The 22025-nt window shown below is 39.7% G+C and overlaps 3 protein-coding genes across 3 annotated transcripts; 2 read left to right on the top strand and 1 right to left on the bottom strand.

Annotated features, from left to right (window-relative positions):
- Window positions 1–818: 818 nt before the first annotated feature.
- On the top strand, window positions 819–21647 carry LOC115767583. The gene is made up of 4 exons (XM_030711869.1): window positions 819–1104; window positions 1170–1292; window positions 1447–1578; window positions 21557–21647. The coding sequence occupies exons 1-4, from the start codon at window positions 901–903 to the stop codon at window positions 21638–21640; spliced, it is 543 nt and encodes a 180-aa protein (XP_030567729.1). The 5' UTR covers window positions 819–900; the 3' UTR covers window positions 21641–21647.
- Window positions 2778–3714, top strand: LOC115767582. The gene is made up of 2 exons (XM_030711868.1): window positions 2778–3134; window positions 3191–3714. The coding sequence occupies exons 1-2, from the start codon at window positions 2886–2888 to the stop codon at window positions 3662–3664; spliced, it is 723 nt and encodes a 240-aa protein (XP_030567728.1). The 5' UTR covers window positions 2778–2885; the 3' UTR covers window positions 3665–3714.
- LOC115767581 (trichohyalin-like) lies at window positions 3845–7122 on the bottom strand. The gene is made up of 2 exons (XM_030711867.1): window positions 6948–7122; window positions 3845–6888 (listed from the first exon to the last, which is right to left on the bottom strand). Exons 1-2 carry the CDS (start codon window positions 6997–6999, stop codon window positions 3998–4000), a joined length of 2943 nt encoding a protein of 980 aa, XP_030567727.1. The 5' UTR covers window positions 7000–7122; the 3' UTR covers window positions 3845–3997.
- Window positions 21648–22025: the final 378 nt, after the last annotated feature.

Here is a 22025-nt window from a genome sequence, read left to right on the forward strand (position 1 = left end):
CTTATTTAGCCAGGACTGTGCCTTCATTGATTATGATGCATATCTTATATACTTTATTTTTTGAGGAGTTATCCTCTCAGTCAGCCTAAAATTTAAAAATTTCACATAGATCGGACTCTAGGCTCCGAAGTCAAGCCAGCGGGCATTTTCCATGCATGTGGCAGAAGCAGCACAGCGCAATCGCAGCCTTTTTGTTGACTTTTACCATAATTGTCTTCAGATGATATTAATAGTCATCTGTTATTATTATTATTATTATTATTGTGACTATGAATCGTGTTGCTTTTATTATTGCAATTAGATTTACATTTTTACAGCTGTCAGCAAGTTTTATTGCTTAAATTAAGTTTAGTCTCAGTCTAAACCTTTAATGAACCTCTGCTCGGACTGTCTGCCCGTCTGTCTGTCCGTCTGTCTGCCTGTCTGTCTGTCTGTCTGTCTGTCTGTCTGTCCGTCTGTCTGTCCGTCCGTCTGTCTGCCTCTCCTTGTTTATGTCTTAATGAGGTGTCACCTTTCGCCCGTGAGTGCAATGCGCCTCCTCCAAGCTGCTGTCGAAGCTAACCAACTGCAAATTTATAGTCCAAAGCTGAATGTGCCCATACACGCACACACACACACACACATATATATGGGAAGTGCATGTGTGTGTGCGTTCAGTTCAGGTTAAAGCAAATCATAAAAAACGTTGAAAAGCAAATAAAAAGAAAAAGAAAAAAAGAAAACGTTGCGCAGGCGCGTTGGCTCAGTCGATTTCTGTAGCTCGCCGCGCGCAGACCTGGTCCGAACGCAGCTCCGTCCAAAAGGCCAGATTTCGCCCGTTCCGGATTTCGTTTTCAACCGACTTACGCTTTTGCTTTCGTTTCGTAAGCGGCATTTCGCAAGCGCTTCTTCTTCTTGATCATGTTGAAGCTGAACTCTTTGCTGCTGGCGCTACTGCTGCTGCTGCCGCTGACGCTAGCCACGCCCATAGCGCCCACCACGCTGGATGGCGCCACGCCCATCGATGCACAGGTCTCCGCAGCGGATTTCGGTGCACTCGACGCCTTTGCCGAAGATGCCGAGGCCGAGAGCTCAGCGACGGCGGCCAGCGAGGCAGGCTTTAAGGTGCGCAACACGCGACTACAGTGAACACCAGCTAACATATACCATATCATTTTGTATTCAAACAGATCGCGCTGCTGCCCATGCCGGCCAAGACGGCGGAGTCTGTGAATCTGGAGCAAGAGGCGCTGCCCTCCAAGGTGCTCACCGCCTACGACAAGACGCACCAGAAGCTGGCGGACATAACGCACGTGAGTGCCTGATCACTGATCACTGATCACTGATCACTCTGATGACTGATCATTGATCACTGTTCACTTCGATCACGAATCACAGATCACTCTGATCACTGATTACTGATTACTAACCGCTGATCACTGATCACTGATCACTTGTTTCTTGCAGCCTGTGCCCATCTTGGACGGCATCAGCGAGCACGAGAAATATGGCAACAATGGCGACAAGTTTGACGGCATCTCGCGCTCAATTGTCAACGGTTACGAGGCCTTTTCCAATCTCCTCAACAGTTTCATACAGGTGAGTCTATCCCCCTCCCCCTGTGAGCTGTTTTCGCTTGCGCTGCTTGTTCACACGTTGCATTGCACAAGCGAAGCTCCGCTCGCGCTCTGCGCCGGCCACAATTAAAGCGCCATATGTAACCTCCGCCCGAAGGTCGAACCTTAAGCAAATAGTCCAAGAAATATTTAATTACTTTTTCAAATACGCATTTGGTTGTACGTAATTAAACGACATTTGTTGTTGGGCTAAATAAATATTATTTCGCTTATTTTGAATACTTTTGAAACGTTATGAAAAGGGTTAATATATAAATATATATGCTTGATCTGCATATATGCTATATATGCTGAGTCGATCTAGCCTTGCCCTTCTCTACGTCCATCTAGGAAACTAAAAGAGCTAAAATTTCATGTATATACGCCCATCAGGAGGAAAGCTTATTGTATTTTTAAATGATCGATAAATATCGAAAAGTTCAAATTGATTTATTTAATTGATTGTTTAACATAAAATGATAGATACTTGATGTGTATATTATATTATAGAAGCTAGCTCTTCAAGCCTTAGAGAAACTAGAAACAAAAACTAGATTTTCCTTATCGATTTTTATCGATTGCTTGGCAATACGGCAAGTTATCGACTATCGGTAACAATGAACGGGCACTAGGAAACCTACGCTTCTATAGCTCTTATAGATCGAGCAGTTCAGGCGGACGAATGTACGGACATGACTAGATCGACTCGGCTCTTAAAGCTGATAGAGTATATATATACCAAATTGGGTCGGAGATGCTTTCTTCTGTCTGCTACATACACTTGCACAAGAGAGAGGGAGAAAGAGAGAGAGAGAGAGAGAGAGCCTGGCTCTTTGGTATACACACACTAAAAGCCCTGAATATTTCAAGAAGATCGGACTATAAGCTCCGAAGTTATTCGGGCCTAAGGGAAGAAGCAACGCAGTTGGCGGCGAGCGTATGTTTATTTTTTTGTGTATGTATAGAAAGAAGCTGCTTGGCACGTTGTGCAGGGTATCTGCTCGTCAGGTATTCTCGACCTCGACTCGACACTTGCTCTTAACATAATATTGTAGTCAATGCCGAAGCGCATAGTTCCCGATGGATCTCAGTCTTATCAGGGAAACATAAATGTTGTTGATCTAGCTGCCCTTGTTAATATGAACAAGATTAGTTTGATTCGGGGTTTGGGGTGTCATTCATATTTTTCTTCATAGTCGAACACAACAAACAAATTCTTTCCAAAACAGAGAAACTGTATTAGAAATTATTCCATGGTATATCCAGACGAATAAGACATAGTGCATTAGAATGTATCCGTATGGTGTGACAAGTCGGGAGGATATCATGGGACTGGGCTGGAGGAACTCATCCTTTATGGGGTCGCGGGACTGTGAAATTGTTGTGCCGCCAATAGACATGTCCTATGTAGGCGAGACGGACCAGAAATCCAATCATCCGGCCCTAGGCAATATCAAAAGCCCCAAGATAGTGAGCAAAGCAAAAAAGACGCACAAGCTAGAGGTCAATGAGAAGGTTGTGAAGAAAGACAAGAAGAAGGTAAAGTCTGTTCCACTTAGTATCCTGTCTGCCATAACAAGCTTGAACATTCACAGTCCAGGAAACTGAGCACTAAACTAACCCAGGTTGGTCTGGTCAAGGTCCCGCCCAGGATATTGGCCACACAGTTCGCCGAACTTGATCTAAATGGGCCGGCTAACACTCGACAAATTGCGGATTATCTATTAGAGAATCGACTAACTGTGAACAATGGCAGCCTGCAGCTGGCGGCACCCAAGGAGCAACCGCACGGCGAGTGCCATTGCGCCGATAGACTCGGGCTCTTGGCTCGGCTGATCACATCGCGACACGATCCGATATATACCGCTAGAATATCGCCCTCTCTGAAGTATCTGAGCGATATTATGCAGGAGCTGTTGTCCATTCTGAGTCTATTGTTTGTGGTAGGCATGCTTTTGGCCTGTTACCTGTGCTCCAAGCCAAGGGAACTCTCGTTCCTGCAGCGGCTGCTGCGAAAACTATCCAGATTATTTGCAACCGATTCCTGTTACGATTGTGGTTTATGTTAGGAATTCCTTGATTTTGATGAACCAATTAAAAATTCTAAAAGAATCACAATTATACTATTCCAAGACAAACGTGTTCCAGCCCCCCAAGAGATCCATTCGAATTTGGAACTTTGCAAAGGATCTCTATAAAGTACCCCTTACTAAGCTTCTTCTCCCATTTAAGATCACGATTTGTTTTATTACTTTGTGTTTGAGGACAAATTTGTGTTATGTTAGACTATCTTTGGTTTCTCGGTGCTGCCCTGGTGCTGCACTTCCTCCAGCAGATTCACCAGATCTTTTTGGGATGCACTCCCTCACTGGTGTCACTTCCTCCACCTACTTCAGTAGTTCCTAATCCGACTCCAGTGATGATTCCTCGCTCAACTCGAGCTCGCTTCCTCCTGCAGGCCCTACCATCCACTTCTGGTTTTGAATCTGGAGCATCTCCTCTTCCAACTCCCGCGACGAGTCCTCACTCGGCGCAAGCTTTTCCGGATAAGCTATCTCCCGCCTATGCACTTGCTTTTGTGACTCGAGCTGCTCTTCTTCCGAGGAGTCCTCGCTCAGCGCAAGTTCTTCGACCTGTTTGAGGACTGGATAGTTTATCTCCTGCCGCTTTAGTTTTGGCTCCATCTGTTCCTCTTCCGACGAATCCTCGCTCGGCGCAAGCTCCCTTATCTGTGCGCCCTCCATTATTTCTCGATTCATTAACAGCTTTTGAGCTTCGATATTCCTCGAATCTCTACTCGATGCGAGCTTCCCTATCAGTCGAGAATCCTTAATCTCCTGTCTATTCTTGATCTGCTGATCCTCCGACTCCTCACTCCACGCGAGCTCTTTATCTCGGTGCACTCTCTCAAGCTCCCGGTCGAAAAGTTTTTGCTGCTCGACTTGCTCCTCTTCCGACGAGTCTTCACTCAACGCGAGATCCTTTCCGTTTTTCAGATCTAGATAGTTTATGTCCTGCCGTTTCTCCACTAGATTTTGCTGCTCTTCCTCTGACGACTCTTCGCTAAGCACAAGCGCCTTTTCCTGCCTCAGATCCGGATAATTAATCGCCTGCCCCTTAACAAGATTTTGTGGCTCTAGATGCTCCTCCTCCGACGAGACTTCACTCAGCGCGAGCTCATTTGTCCTTGACAAATTCGCTGCCTGGTCTACCAGCTTTTTCTTCTCCGAAGATTCCTTACCTAACGCGATCTCTTTTAGCCTTGACACTTTCTTAACTTTCCGTTTCGCCAGCTTTTGTTGCTTAAGCCGCTTTTTTGACAAGTCTTCACGTAACGCGAGCTCATCTATCTGTTCAGGTTCTATTATCTCCTGCCTCTTCTCCATTAAATTTTGCAGCGTGCGCTGCTCCTGCGATGAGTCCTTCCTCAACGCGAGCTCCTCTGCTTGGTGCTGCCCTTCCTCCAACTTCTGTGTCTCGAGCAGCTCCTCCTCGGAGGAGTCTTCACTCGGAACGAGTTTCCTTACCGGTGTCACTTCTCCGACCTTTCGTTTAGCCTCTTTTTTCAGCTTGAGCTGCTTCTCCGACGAGTTCTTACCTTTTAGGTGAACTTCCGAAGGACCTTTACTCAACGCGAGCTGCCTTACTTGTTTCAGATCTGGATAATATATCTGCTGCTCCTCTGATGAGTCCTCGCTCAGCGCAATCTCTTTTACCCGATTCACACCCAGATAGTTGATCTCCTGTCCCATTACTCGATTTTCCTGCTCGAACTGCAACTCCTTCGACGAGTCCTCACTAAGCGCAAGTCTACTTGTCTCTTCCGAATCTGGATAATGGTTCTCCGACGAATTTCTCACCCCTGCAACATTCTCAACCTTCCGTTTCACCTTCTGTTGCTTCTTGGGCTGCTCTTCCGACGAGTCCTTACCCATCGCGAGGTCCTTTACTCCTGGCACTAGGTCAAGCTTTTTCTTTTTCTTCTTCCGCTTTTGCTGCTTCTCCAAAGAATTACCCTTCTGTTTCACCAGCTCCAACGAATCCTTACCGAATGCAAACTCCTCAAACGTTTGCTGAAGCTGTTTCCCCGACGAGTCTTCACTTGAAGTGAGCTCCTTTATCTGTCCACGATCTGTTATCTCCTGAGAGTCTTCCGACGAGTCCTCTCTCAGCCCGACCTCTTTTTTCTCTGAACAGTCTTCATTCGACCCATGCTCTTTTACTGCTGGAACTTTGACAACCTTCCGGTTAAGCAGCTCGAGCTGCTCGAGCTGCTGCTCCTCCTCCGACGAGTCGTCGCTCAATGCGAGCTCCTGTATCCGTGGCTCTTCAACCTTTCGCTTCTTCACCAGCTTTTGTTGCTCCTCAGGACTCGGTTTCTTTAACTCTAGCACGGGCTGCTCGAGACTCAGATCCTCCGGCTCCAGCGACGGCTCCTGACCTATCGCCAGCCTTATGTCCTCCTGCATTGATGGCTCCTTCATCTTCCGCTGCTGTGCCTGCACGGGCTGCTGGTGGGGTTGTTGCTGCCTCCGTTGTTGCTGCTCCTGCCCCTGTTGCATTCGCAGCCGCTTTCTGGCCTGTATGTCAGCCAAGGTCTGCTCAATGGAACGATTGTCCCTCTTGAATCGGCTGGGCACAAAACCATAGCTATGGTTGGTGGACGTCTCGCGTACCGATTGCAGAGTGGCTGGCTCGGCAATGAGATGGGCATACTTGGCCCGATAGCTGACAACTGGTTTGCTTACGAGATTTGAGTGATCCCTGGCGCTGGGAGTAGGTCCAGAGGATTTGCTTGGTTCAGCTTGGGCAGCAGTTGCTGCAGCTGGAGCTGGAGCAGTTGCAGCTGGTGCAGCAGTTGGTGCGGGAAGTGCATCGGCTGGATTAGCAGAAGATGCACCAGCTGGGGCTTGCTGCTCGCTCCTGTCCTGCTCCTGCTTGGATCGATCCTTGCGTAGCTCCGCATACTGCCTGGCTATCTCCTTGTTCCAGCCCTCACCTTTGCGACGGGCGAACAGCTCATCAGCGTCAGGCGGATGTTCCTTCTTGTAGACGACTGACTGTCGTATATCCTCGCCCCGACCAAAGCTCATCGCCATAAAACCACCATATTCAGCCGCTTCCTGTATGATGGTTCGATGAATTCGGTCAAAGGGCTGGAACTCCATGCTGGTCCTGCCGTCCTTGGCAAAGCGTCCCATGCGCTCCTGCACATAGCTGCGGAAACGTGCCAGCTCCTCGCGCTGCTTGTTCTTCATGCGCTCCATGTCCTTGCGCTGCTTTTGCTGCTCACCTGCGATTCGATTCGATTAGAAGCTGAGAATTGAATCGCGCACTACATTTGCCGCTCACCTGTGTTGGGGGGCGCGTCCATTGCGTTCAGAATTGAATCGAGAAAATCCATAATTATTCCGAAAATATACCCTTTTCTTCAACACTTTTAATTGCAATTTATTAACTTTTCTACGAACGTTTCCCGTCTACCAACTTTTATTCAATTTTTGCGCAAATTATAAAAATTGTTCGACTTTACTCAATGTGACGCTCAGTTGTTGAGACTCGAAACACAAGTGAATTAAATTGTTTGTATAGAGCTACGAGCTCCACAATTTCAACATCCATAATTTTCAAGGCTGTTGCGATCCCAAGAACTGAGTGTTCAGTTTTCTATGAGCAAAGCTTTTCAAGGGCATAGCTCCGCCGACATATCCTCCGTCCACTACATTTTGCTATCGAAATTATGTTGCTTTTTTTCCGGCGAAATTATGTCGTTTTCAAACGACAACGAGACATAACTCCGCGCGGAGATATGACGTTTCGAATCGACATATCTCCGCCGCGCTAAAATCGACATCATTTCGCGCGGAGATATGACGTTTTCAAAACGACATATCTCCGCCGCGCTAAAAGTGACATAATTTCGTTGGAGATATGACGTTTCAGAACGACATATCTCCACCGACATAATTTCGTTGGAGATATGACGTTTCAAAACGACATATCTCCTCCGACATAATTTCGTTGGAGATATGACATTTCAAAACGACATATCTCCTCCGCGCTAAAAATTGCGTTGGAGATATGACGTTTCAAAACGACATATCTCCGCCGACATAATTTCGTAGGAGATATGACGTTTTCAAACGACATATCTCCGCCGCGCTAAAATCGACATAATTTCGCGCGGAGATTTTGATAAAAATCGTGATGGTCGATTTGGGTCAAAATTTAGATTTTCTATTTTTTGATGCCAGTCGATAGTACTGATCCTTACGAGTCCAAAATGGTATAAAATTTGAAAATCGGACACTATTTGGCCGAGATATTCAAAAAAATCATCAAAAAATGTTTGATTTTCGAACCGAACCCGATTTTGATAAAAATCGTGATGTAACCCCTTGCCATTTTGGTCGATTTGGGTCAAAATTTAGATTTTCTATTTTTGATGCCAGTCGATAGTACTGATCCTTACGAGTCCAAAATGGTATAAAATTTGAAGATCGGACTAGTGGACATAACTCCAATTTTGGACTCGTAAGGATCAGTACTATCGACTGGCATCAAAAAATAGAAAATCTAAATTTTGACCCAAATCGACCAAAATGGCAAGGGGTTACATCACGATTTTTATCAAAATCGGGTTCGGTTCGAAAATCAAACCTTTTTTGATGATTTTTTTGAATATCTCGGCCAAATAGTGTCCGATTTTCAAATTTTATACCATTTTGGACTCGTAAGGATCAGTACTATCGACTGGCATCAAAAAATAGAAAATCTAAATTTTGACCCAAATCGACCAAAATGGCAAGGGGTTACATCACGATTTTTATCAAAATCGGGTTCGGTTCGAAAATCAAACCTTTTTTGATGATTTTTTTGAATATCTCGGCCAAATAGTGTCCGATTTTCAAATTTTATACCATTTTGGACTCGTAAGGATCAGTACTATCGACTGGCATCAAAAAATAGAAAATCTAAATTTTGACCCAAATCGACCAAAATGGCAAGGGGTTACATCACGATTTTTATCAAAATCGGGTTCCGCCGCTCTAAAAACGACATATATCCGCGGAAGATATGACGTTTGAAAACGACATAACTCCAATTTTGGACTCGTAAGGATCAGTACTATCGATTTTTTTGAATATCTCGGCCAAATAGTGTCCGATCTTCAAATTTTATACCATTTTGGACTCGTAAGGATCAGTACTATCGACTGGCATCAAAAAATATAAAATCTAAATTTTGACCCAAATCGACCAAAATGGCAAGGGGTTACATCACGATTTTTATCAAAATCGGGTTTGGTTCGAAAATCAAACCTTTTTTGATGATTTTTTTGAATATCTCGGCCAATTAGTGTCCGATCTTCAAATTGTATACCATTTTGGACTCGTAAGGATCAGTACTATCGACTGGCATCAAAAAATAGAAAATCTAAATTTTGACCCAAATCGACCAAAATGGCAAGGGGTTACATCACGATTTTTATCAAAATCGGGTTTGGTTCGAAAATCAAACCTTTTTTGATGATTTTTTTGAATATCTCGGCCAATTAGTGTCCGATCTTCAAATTGTATACCATTTTGGACTCGTAAGGATCAGTACTATCGACTGGCATCAAAAAATAGAAAATCTAAATTTTGACCCAAATCGACCAAAATGGCAAGGGGTTACATCACGATTTTTATCAAAATCGGGTTCGGTTCGAAAATCAAACCTTTTTTGATGATTTTTTTGAATATCTCGGCCAAATAGTGTCCGATTTTCAAATTGTATACCATTTGGACTCGTAAGGATCAGTACTATCGACTGGCATCAAAAAATAGAAAATCTAAATTTTGACCCAAATCGACCAAAATGGCAAGGGGTTACATCACGATTTTTATCAAAATCGGGTTCGGTTCGAAAATCAAACCTTTTTTGATGATTTTTTTGAATATCTCGGCCAATTAGTGTCCGATCTTCAAATTTTATACCATTTTGGACTCGTAAGGATCAGTACTATCGACTGGCATCAAAAAATAGAAAATCTAAATTTTGACCCAAATCGACCAAAATGGCAAGGGGTTACATCACGATTTTTATCAAAATCGAGTTCCGCCGCTCTAAAAACGACATAATTCCGCGGAAGATATGACGTTTGAAAACGACATAACTCCAATTTTGGACTCGTAAGGATCAGTACTATCGATTTTTTTGAATATCTCGGCCAAATAGTGTCCGATTTTCAAATTTTATACCATTTTGGACTCGTAAGGATCAGTACTATCGACTGGCATCAAAAAATAGAAAATCTAAATTTTGACCCAAATCGACCAAAATGGCAAGGGGTTACATCACGATTTTTATCAAAATCGGGTTCGGTTCGAAAATCAAACCTTTTTTGATGATTTTTTTGAATATCTCGGCCAATTAGTGTCCGATCTTCAAATTGTATACCATTTTGGACTCGTAAGGATCAGTACTATCGACTGGCATCAAAAAATATAAAATCTAAATTTTGACCCAAATCGACCAAAATGGCAAGGGGTTACATCACGATTTTTATCAAAATCGGGTTCGGTTCGAAAATCAAACCTTTTTTGATGATTTTTTTGAATATCTCGGCCAAATAGTGTCCGATCTTCAAATTTTATACCATTTTGGACTCGTAAGGATCAGTACTATCGACTGGCATCAAAAAATAGAAAATCTAAATTTTGACCCAAATCGACCAAAATGGCAAGGGGTTACATCACGATTTTTATCAAAATCGGGTTCCGCCGCTCTAAAAACGACATATATCCGCGGAAGATATGACGTTTGAAAACGACATAACTCCAATTTTGGACTCGTAAGGATCAGTACTATCGATTTTTTTGAATATCTCGGCCAATTAGTGTCCGATCTTCAAATTTTATACCATTTTGGACTCGTAAGGATCAGTACTATCGACTGGCATCAAAAAATAGAAAATCTAAATTTTGACCCAAATCGACCAAAATGGCAAGGGGTTACATCACGATTTTTATCAAAATCGGGTTCCGCCGCTCTAAAAACGACATATATCCGCGGAAGATATGACGTTTGAAAACGACATAACTCCAATTTTGGACTCGTAAGGATCAGTACTATCGATTTTTTTGAATATCTCGGCCAAATAGTGTCCGATCTTCAAATTTTATACCATTTTGGACTCGTAAGGATCAGTACTATCGACTGGCATCAAAAAATAGAAAATCTAAATTTTGACCCAAATCGACCAAAATGGCAAGGGGTTACATCACGATTTTTATCAAAATCGGGTTCGGTTCGAAAATCAAACCTTTTTTGATGATTTTTTTGAATATCTCGGCCAAATAGTGTCCGATCTTCAAATTTTATACCATTTTGGACTCGTAAGGATCAGTACTATCGATTTTTTTGAATATCTCGGCCAAATAGTGTCCGATCTTCAAATTTTATACCATTTTGGACTCGTAAGGATCAGTACTATCGACTGGCATCAAAAAATATAAAATCTAAATTTTGACCCAAATCGACCAAAATGGCAAGGGGTTACATCACGATTTTTATCAAAATCGGGTTTGGTTCGAAAATCAAACCTTTTTTGATGATTTTTTTGAATATCTCGGCCAATTAGTGTCCGATCTTCAAATTGTATACCATTTTGGACTCGTAAGGATCAGTACTATCGACTGGCATCAAAAAATAGAAAATCTAAATTTTGACCCAAATCGACCAAAATGGCAAGGGGTTACATCACGATTTTTATCAAAATCGGGTTTGGTTCGAAAATCAAACCTTTTTTGATGATTTTTTTGAATATCTCGGCCAATTAGTGTCCGATCTTCAAATTGTATACCATTTTGGACTCGTAAGGATCAGTACTATCGACTGGCATCAAAAAATAGAAAATCTAAATTTTGACCCAAATCGACCAAAATGGCAAGGGGTTACATCACGATTTTTATCAAAATCGGGTTCGGTTCGAAAATCAAACCTTTTTTGATGATTTTTTTGAATATCTCGGCCAAATAGTGTCCGATTTTCAAATTGTATACCATTTGGACTCGTAAGGATCAGTACTATCGACTGGCATCAAAAAATAGAAAATCTAAATTTTGACCCAAATCGACCAAAATGGCAAGGGGTTACATCACGATTTTTATCAAAATCGGGTTCGGTTCGAAAATCAAACCTTTTTTGATGATTTTTTTGAATATCTCGGCCAATTAGTGTCCGATCTTCAAATTTTATACCATTTTGGACTCGTAAGGATCAGTACTATCGACTGGCATCAAAAAATAGAAAATCTAAATTTTGACCCAAATCGACCAAAATGGCAAGGGGTTACATCACGATTTTTATCAAAATCGAGTTCCGCCGCTCTAAAAACGACATAATTCCGCGGAAGATATGACGTTTGAAAACGACATAACTCCAATTTTGGACTCGTAAGGATCAGTACTATCGATTTTTTTGAATATCTCGGCCAAATAGTGTCCGATTTTCAAATTTTATACCATTTTGGACTCGTAAGGATCAGTACTATCGACTGGCATCAAAAAATAGAAAATCTAAATTTTGACCCAAATCGACCAAAATGGCAAGGGGTTACATCACGATTTTTATCAAAATCGGGTTCGGTTCGAAAATCAAACCTTTTTTGATGATTTTTTTGAATATCTCGGCCAATTAGTGTCCGATCTTCAAATTGTATACCATTTTGGACTCGTAAGGATCAGTACTATCGACTGGCATCAAAAAATATAAAATCTAAATTTTGACCCAAATCGACCAAAATGGCAAGGGGTTACATCACGATTTTTATCAAAATCGGGTTCGGTTCGAAAATCAAACCTTTTTTGATGATTTTTTTGAATATCTCGGCCAAATAGTGTCCGATCTTCAAATTTTATACCATTTTGGACTCGTAAGGATCAGTACTATCGACTGGCATCAAAAAATAGAAAATCTAAATTTTGACCCAAATCGACCAAAATGGCAAGGGGTTACATCACGATTTTTATCAAAATCGGGTTCCGCCGCTCTAAAAACGACATATATCCGCGGAAGATATGACGTTTGAAAACGACATAACTCCAATTTTGGACTCGTAAGGATCAGTACTATCGATTTTTTTGAATATCTCGGCCAATTAGTGTCCGATCTTCAAATTTTATACCATTTTGGACTCGTAAGGATCAGTACTATCGACTGGCATCAAAAAATAGAAAATCTAAATTTTGACCCAAATCGACCAAAATGGCAAGGGGTTACATCACGATTTTTATCAAAATCGGGTTCCGCCGCTCTAAAAACGACATATATCCGCGGAAGATATGACGTTTGAAAACGACATAACTCCAATTTTGGACTCGTAAGGATCAGTACTATCGATTTTTTTGAATATCTCGGCCAAATAGTGTCCGATCTTCAAATTTTATACCATTTTGGACTCGTAAGGATCAGTACTATCGACTGGCATCAAAAAATAGAAAATCTAAATTTTGACCCAAATCGACCAAAATGGCAAGGGGTTACATCACGATTTTTATCAAAATCGGGTTCGGTTCGAAAATCAAACCTTTTTTGATGATTTTTTTGAATATCTCGGCCAATTAGTGTCCGATCTTCAAATTTTATACCATTTTGGACTCGTAAGGATCAGTACTATCGACTGGCATCAAAAAATAGAAAATCTAAATTTTGACCCAAATCGACCAAAATGGCAAGGGGTTACATCACGATTTTTATCAAAATCGGGTTCGGTTCGAAAATCAAACCTTTTTTGATGATTTTTTTGAATATCTCGGCCAAATAGTGTCCGATTTTCAAATTTTATACCATTTTGGACTCGTAAGGATCAGTACTATCGACTGGCATCAAAAAATAGAAAATCTAAATTTTGACCCAAATCGACCAAAATGGCAAGGGGTTACATCACGATTTTTATCAAAATCGGGTTCGGTTCGAAAATCAAACCTTTTTTGATGATTTTTTTGAATATCTCGGCCAAATAGTGTCCGATTTTCAAATTTTATACCATTTTGGACTCGTAAGGATCAGTACTATCGACTGGCATCAAAAAATAGAAAATCTAAATTTTGACCCAAATCGACCAAAATGGCAAGGGGTTACATCACGATTTTTATCAAAATCGGGTTCCGCCGCTCTAAAAACGACATATATCCGCGGAAGATATGACGTTTGAAAACGACATAACTCCAATTTTGGACTCGTAAGGATCAGTACTATCGATTTTTTTGAATATCTCGGCCAATTAGTGTCCGATCTTCAAATTTTATACCATTTTGGACTCGTAAGGATCAGTACTATCGACTGGCATCAAAAAATAGAAAATCTAAATTTTGACCCAAATCGACCAAAATGGCAAGGGGTTACATCACGATTTTTATCAAAATCGGGTTCGGTTCGAAAATCAAACCTTTTTTGATGATTTTTTTGAATATCTCGGCCAAATAGTGTCCGATTTTCAAATTTTATACCATTTTGGACTCGTAAGGATCAGTACTATCGACTGGCATCAAAAAATAGAAAATCTAAATTTTGACCCAAATCGACCAAAATGGCAAGGGGTTACATCACGATTTTTATCAAAATCGGGTTCCGCCGCTCTAAAAACGACATATATCCGCGGAAGATATGACGTTTGAAAACGACATAACTCCAATTTTGGACTCGTAAGGATCAGTACTATCGATTTTTTTGAATATCTCGGCCAAATAGTGTCCGATTTTCAAATTTTATACCATTTTGGACTCGTAAGGATCAGTACTATCGACTGGCATCAAAAAATAGAAAATCTAAATTTTGACCCAAATCGACCAAAATGGCAAGGGGTTACATCACGATTTTTATCAAAATCGGGTTCGGTTCGAAAATCAAACCTTTTTTGATGATTTTTTTGAATATCTCGGCCAAATAGTGTCCGATTTTCAAATTTTATACCATTTTGGACTCGTAAGGATCAGTACTATCGACTGGCATCAAAAAATAGAAAATCTAAATTTTGACCCAAATCGACCAAAATGGCAAGGGGTTACATCACGATTTTTATCAAAATCGGGTTCCGCCGCTCTAAAAACGACATATATCCGCGGAAGATATGACGTTTGAAAACGACATAACTCCAATTTTGGACTCGTAAGGATCAGTACTATCGATTTTTTTGAATATCTCGGCCAATTAGTGTCCGATCTTCAAATTTTATACCATTTTGGACTCGTAAGGATCAGTACTATCGACTGGCATCAAAAAATAGAAAATCTAAATTTTGACCCAAATCGACCAAAATGGCAAGGGGTTACATCACGATTTTTATCAAAATCGGGTTCGGTTCGAAAATCAAACCTTTTTTGATGATTTTTTTGAATATCTCGGCCAAATAGTGTCCGATTTTCAAATTTTATACCATTTTGGACTCGTAAGGATCAGTACTATCGACTGGCATCAAAAAATAGAAAATCTAAATTTTGACCCAAATCGACCAAAATGGCAAGGGGTTACATCACGATTTTTATCAAAATCGGGTTCGGTTCGAAAATCAAACCTTTTTTGATGATTTTTTTGAATATCTCGGCCAAATAGTGTCCGATTTTCAAATTTTATACCATTTTGGACTCGTAAGGATCAGTACTATCGACTGGCATCAAAAAATAGAAAATCTAAATTTTGACCCAAATCGACCAAAATGGCAAGGGGTTACATCACGATTTTTATCAAAATCGGGTTCCGCCGCTCTAAAAACGACATATATCCGCGGAAGATATGACGTTTGAAAACGACATAACTCCAATTTTGGACTCGTAAGGATCAGTACTATCGATTTTTTTGAATATCTCGGCCAATTAGTGTCCGATCTTCAAATTTTATACCATTTTGGACTCGTAAGGATCAGTACTATCGACTGGCATCAAAAAATAGAAAATCTAAATTTTGACCCAAATCGACCAAAATGGCAAGGGGTTACATCACGATTTTTATCAAAATCGGGTTCGGTTCGAAAATCAAACCTTTTTTGATGATTTTTTTGAATATCTCGGCCAATTAGTGTCCGATCTTCAAATTTTATACCATTTTGGACTCGTAAGGATCAGTACTATCGACTGGCATCAAAAAATATAAAATCTAAATTTTGACCCAAATCGACCAAAATGGCAAGGGGTTACATCACGATTTTTATCAAAATCGGGTTCGGTTCGAAAATCAAACCTTTTTTGATGATTTTTTTGAATATCTCGGCCAATTAGTGTCCGATCTTCAAATTTTATACCATTTTGGACTCGTAAGGATCAGTACTATCGACTGGCATCAAAAAATAGAAAATCTAAATTTTGACCCAAATCGACCAAAATGGCAAGGGGTTACATCACGATTTTTATCAAAATCGGGTTCGGTTCGAAAATCAAACCTTTTTTGATGATTTTTTTGAATATCTCGGCCAAATAGTGTCCGATCTTCAAATTTTATACCATTTTGGACTCGTAAGGATCAGTACTATCGACTGGCATCAAAAAATAGAAAATCTAAATTTTGACCCAAATCGACCAAAATGGCAAGGGGTTACATCACGATTTTTATCAAAATCGGGTTCCGCCGCTCTAAAAACGACATATATCCGCGGAAGATATGACGTTTGAAAACGACATAACTCCAATTTTGGACTCGTAAGGATCAGTACTATCGATTTTTTTGAATATCTCGGCCAATTAGTGTCCGATCTTCAAATTTTATACCATTTTGGACTCGTAAGGATCAGTACTATCGACTGGCATCAAAAAATAGAAAATCTAAATTTTGACCCAAATCGACCAAAATGGCAAGGGGTTACATCACGATTTTTATCAAAATCGGGTTCGGTTCGAAAATCAAACCTTTTTTGATGATTTTTTTGAATATCTCGGCCAAATAGTGTCCGATCTTCAAATTTTATACCATTTTGGACTCGTAAGGATCAGTACTATCGACTGGCATCAAAAAATAGAAAATCTAAATTTTGACCCAAATCGACCAAAATGGCAAGGGGTTACATCACGATTTTTATCAAAATCGGGTTCCGCCGCTCTAAAAACGACATATATCCGCGGAAGATATGACGTTTGAAAACGACATAACTCCAATTTTGGACTCGTAAGGATCAGTACTATCGATTTTTTTGAATATCTCGGCCAATTAGTGTCCGATCTTCAAATTTTATACCATTTTGGACTCGTAAGGATCAGTACTATCGACTGGCATCAAAAAATAGAAAATCTAAATTTTGACCCAAATCGACCAAAATGGCAAGGGGTTACATCACGATTTTTATCAAAATCGGGTTCCGCCGCTCTAAAAACGACATATATCCGCGGAAGATATGACGTTTGAAAACGACATAACTCCAATTTTGGACTCGTAAGGATCAGTACTATCGATTTTTTTGAATATCTCGGCCAATTAGTGTCCGATCTTCAAATTTTATACCATTTTGGACTCGTAAGGATCAGTACTATCGACTGGCATCAAAAAATAGAAAATCTAAATTTTGACCCAAATCGACCAAAATGGCAAGGGGTTACATCACGATTTTTATCAAAATCGGGTTCGGTTCGAAAATCAAACCTTTTTTGATGATTTTTTTGAATATCTCGGCCAAATAGTGTCCGATTTTCAAATTTTATACCATTTTGGACTCGTAAGGATCAGTACTATCGACTGGCATCAAAAAATAGAAAATCTAAATTTTGACCCAAATCGACCAAAATGGCAAGGGGTTACATCACGATTTTTATCAAAATCGGGTTCGGTTCGAAAATCAAACCTTTTTTGATGATTTTTTTGAATATCTCGGCCAAATAGTGTCCGATCTTCAAATTTTATACCATTTTGGACTCGTAAGGATCAGTACTATCGACTGGCATCAAAAAATAGAAAATCTAAATTTTGACCCAAATCGACCAAAATGGCAAGGGGTTACATCACGATTTTTATCAAAATCGGGTTCCGCCGCTCTAAAAACGACATATATCCGCGGAAGATATGACGTTTGAAAACGACATAACTCCAATTTTGGACTCGTAAGGATCAGTACTATCGATTTTTTTGAATATCTCGGCCAATTAGTGTCCGATCTTCAAATTTTATACCATTTTGGACTCGTAAGGATCAGTACTATCGACTGGCATCAAAAAATAGAAAATCTAAATTTTGACCCAAATCGACCAAAATGGCAAGGGGTTACATCACGATTTTTATCAAAATCGGGTTCGGTTCGAAAATCAAACCTTTTTTGATGATTTTTTTGAATATCTCGGCCAAATAGTGTCCGATTTTCAAATTTTATACCATTTTGGACTCGTAAGGATCAGTACTATCGACTGGCATCAAAAAATAGAAAATCTAAATTTTGACCCAAATCGACCAAAATGGCAAGGGGTTACATCACGATTTTTATCAAAATCGGGGTCGGTTCGAAAATCAAACCTTTTTTGATGATTTTTTTGAATATCTCGGCCAAATAGTGTCCGATTTTCAAATTTTATACCATTTTGGACTCGTAAGGATCAGTACTATCGACTGGCATCAAAAAATAGAAAATCTAAATTTTGACCCAAATCGACCAAAATGGCAAGGGGTTACATCACGATTTTTATCAAAATCGGGTTCCGCCGCTCTAAAAACGACATATATCCGCGGAAGATATGACGTTTGAAAACGACATAACTCCAATTTTGGACTCGTAAGGATCAGTACTATCGATTTTTTTGAATATCTCGGCCAATTAGTGTCCGATCTTCAAATTTTATACCATTTTGGACTCGTAAGGATCAGTACTATCGACTGGCATCAAAAAATAGAAAATCTAAATTTTGACCCAAATCGACCAAAATGGCAAGGGGTTACATCACGATTTTTATCAAAATCGGGTTCGGTTCGAAAATCAAACCTTTTTTGATGATTTTTTTGAATATCTCGGCCAAATAGTGTCCGATTTTCAAATTTTATACCATTTTGGACTCGTAAGGATCAGTACTATCGACTGGCATCAAAAAATAGAAAATCTAAATTTTGACCCAAATCGACCAAAATGGCAAGGGGTTACATCACGATTTTTATCAAAATCGGGTTCGGTTCGAAAATCAAACCTTTTTTGATGATTTTTTTTAATATCTCGGCCAAATAGTGTCCGATTTTCAAATTTTATACCATTTTGGACTCGTAAGGATCAGTACTATCGACTGGCATCAAAAAATAGAAAATCTAAATTTTGACCCAAATCGACCAAAATGGCAAGGGGTTACATCACGATTTTTATCAAAATCGGGTTCCGCCGCTCTAAAAACGACATATATCCGCGGAAGATATGACGTTTGAAAACGACATAACTCCAATTTTGGACTCGTAAGGATCAGTACTATCGATTTTTTTGAATATCTCGGCCAATTAGTGTCCGATCTTCAAATTTTATACCATTTTGGACTCGTAAGGATCAGTACTATCGACTGGCATCAAAAAATAGAAAATCTAAATTTTGACCCAAATCGACCAAAATGGCAAGGGGTTACATCACGATTTTTATCAAAATCGGGGTCGGTTCGAAAATCAAACCTTTTTTGATGATTTTTTTGAATATCTCGGCCAAATAGTGTCCGATTTTCAAATTTTATACCATTTTGGACTCGTAAGGATCAGTACTATCGACTGGCATCAAAAAATAGAAAATCTAAATTTTGACCCAAATCGACCAAAATGGCAAGGGGTTACATCACGATTTTTATCAAAATCGGGTTCCGCCGCTCTAAAAACGACATATATCCGCGGAAGATATGACGTTTGAAAACGACATAACTCCAATTTTGGACTCGTAAGGATCAGTACTATCGATTTTTTTGAATATCTCGGCCAATTAGTGTCCGATCTTCAAATTTTATACCATTTTGGACTCGTAAGGATCAGTACTATCGACTGGCATCAAAAAATAGAAAATCTAAATTTTGACCCAAATCGACCAAAATGGCAAGGGGTTACATCACGATTTTTATCAAAATCGGGTTCCGCCGCTCTAAAAACGACATATATCCGCGGAAGATATGACGTTTGAAAACGACATAACTCCAATTTTGGACTCGTAAGGATCAGTACTATCGATTTTTTTGAATATCTCGGCCAATTAGTGTCCGATCTTCAAATTTTATACCATTTTGGACTCGTAAGGATCAGTACTATCGACTGGCATCAAAAAATAGAAAATCTAAATTTTGACCCAAATCGACCAAAATGGCAAGGGGTTACATCACGATTTTTATCAAAATCGGGTTCCGCCGCTCTAAAAACGACATATATCCGCGGAAGATATGACGTTTGAAAACGACATAACTCCAATTTTGGACTCGTAAGGATCAGTACTATCGATTTTTTTGAATATCTCGGCCAATTAGTGTCCGATCTTCAAATTTTATACCATTTTGGACTCGTAAGGATCAGTACTATCGACTGGCATCAAAAAATAGAAAATCTAAATTTTGACCCAAATCGACCAAAATGGCAAGGGGTTACATCACGATTTTTATCAAAATCGGGTTCCGCCGCTCTAAAAACGACATATATCCGCGGAAGATATGACGTTTGAAAACGACATAACTCCAATTTTGGACTCGTAAGGATCAGTACTATCGATTTTTTTGAATATCTCGGCCAATTAGTGTCCGATCTTCAAATTTTATACCATTTTGGACTCGTAAGGATCAGTACTATCGACTGGCATCAAAAAATAGAAAATCTAAATTTTGACCCAAATCGACCAAAATGGCAAGGGGTTACATCACGATTTTTATCAAAATCGGGTTCCGCCGCTCTAAAAACGACATATATCCGCGGAAGATATGACGTTTGAAAACGACATAACTCCAATTTTGGACTCGTAAGGATCAGTACTATCGATTTTTTTGAATATCTCGGCCAATTAGTGTCCGATCTTCAAATTTTATACCATTTTGGACTCGTAAGGATCAGTACTATCGACTGGCATCAAAAAATAGAAAATCTAAATTTTGACCCAAATCGACCAAAATGGCAAGGGGTTACATCACGATTTTTATCAAAATCGGGTTCCGCCGCTCTAAAAACGACATATATCCGCGGAAGATATGACGTTTGAAAACGACATAACTCCAATTTTGGACTCGTAAGGATCAGTACTATCGATTTTTTTGAATATCTCGGCCAATTAGTGTCCGATCTTCAAATTTTATACCATTTTGGACTCGTAAGGATCAGTACTATCGACTGGCATCAAAAAATAGAAAATCTAAATTTTGACCCAAATCGACCAAAATGGCAAGGGGTTACATCACGATTTTTATCAAAATCGGGTTCCGCCGCTCTAAAAACGACATATATCCGCGGAAGATATGACGTTTGAAAACGACATAACTCCAATTTTGGACTCGTAAGGATCAGTACTATCGATTTTTTTGAATATCTCGGCCAATTAGTGTCCGATCTTCAAATTTTATACCATTTTGGACTCGTAAGGATCAGTACTATCGACTGGCATCAAAAAATAGAAAATCTAAATTTTGACCCAAATCGACCAAAATGGCAAGGGGTTACATCACGATTTTTATCAAAATCGGGTTCGGTTCGAAAATCAAACCTTTTTTGATGATTTTTTTGAATATCTCGGCCAATTAGTGTCCGATCTTCAAATTTTATACCATTTTGGACTCGTAAAAACTCCGCGCTAAAAATTGCGTTGGAGATATGACGTTTCAAAACGACATATCTCCACCGACATAATTTCGTTGGAGATATGACATTTCAAAACGACATATCTCCGCGCAAAACATCTCCGCGGTTCTAGAGACCAGAATTGGGTGCAGTTCTTCGCAGTTAGCCCTAAGAGCAGACATACATACCATATATATGAACTATCCAAATGAGCTCTTGTTCGTATACCCTTGTTCCACCCACAGAAACCCAAGGAGCTGGCGCGCAGCGTCTCAAAGGGCATCACGGCACAGTTGGACATTATTGGAGGCAAGCTCGTGGGACTCTAAAGATGAAGACATGAAATAAGTAAGAAACTTTTGTTTTTTTTTTTTGTTTTGTATAACTTTTATTTAAATAAATAGTTTAATTTATTTTGTAACCTATACACAATTTTTGTAATTGTTATTTTGTATTTGTTTAGGAATGTGCTTGAATAAACTTTATGTATAAATATATATATGTATATATATATGCTATATAAATTGTGTTTTTTTTTCTTTTCTCTTTAGCTAATTTCACTTGTTGATTGCATTGCGGGCAGTTGTTGTTGTCATTTGTCTTCTTCTTCGAATACTTAATTGCCGTACAATAACATACAGATTGGATATGGTATATATATATATATATATATATGTATATGTATATAGCCTTCGATGTCTATCTAGCAGCGCG

The sequence above is a fragment of the Drosophila novamexicana genome, unplaced genomic scaffold (assembly GCF_003285875.2).
Source record: "Drosophila novamexicana strain 15010-1031.04,08,12 unplaced genomic scaffold, DnovRS2.1 tig00001415-arrow-arrow-pilon, whole genome shotgun sequence".
Lineage (NCBI taxonomy): Eukaryota > Metazoa > Arthropoda > Insecta > Diptera > Drosophilidae > Drosophila > Drosophila novamexicana.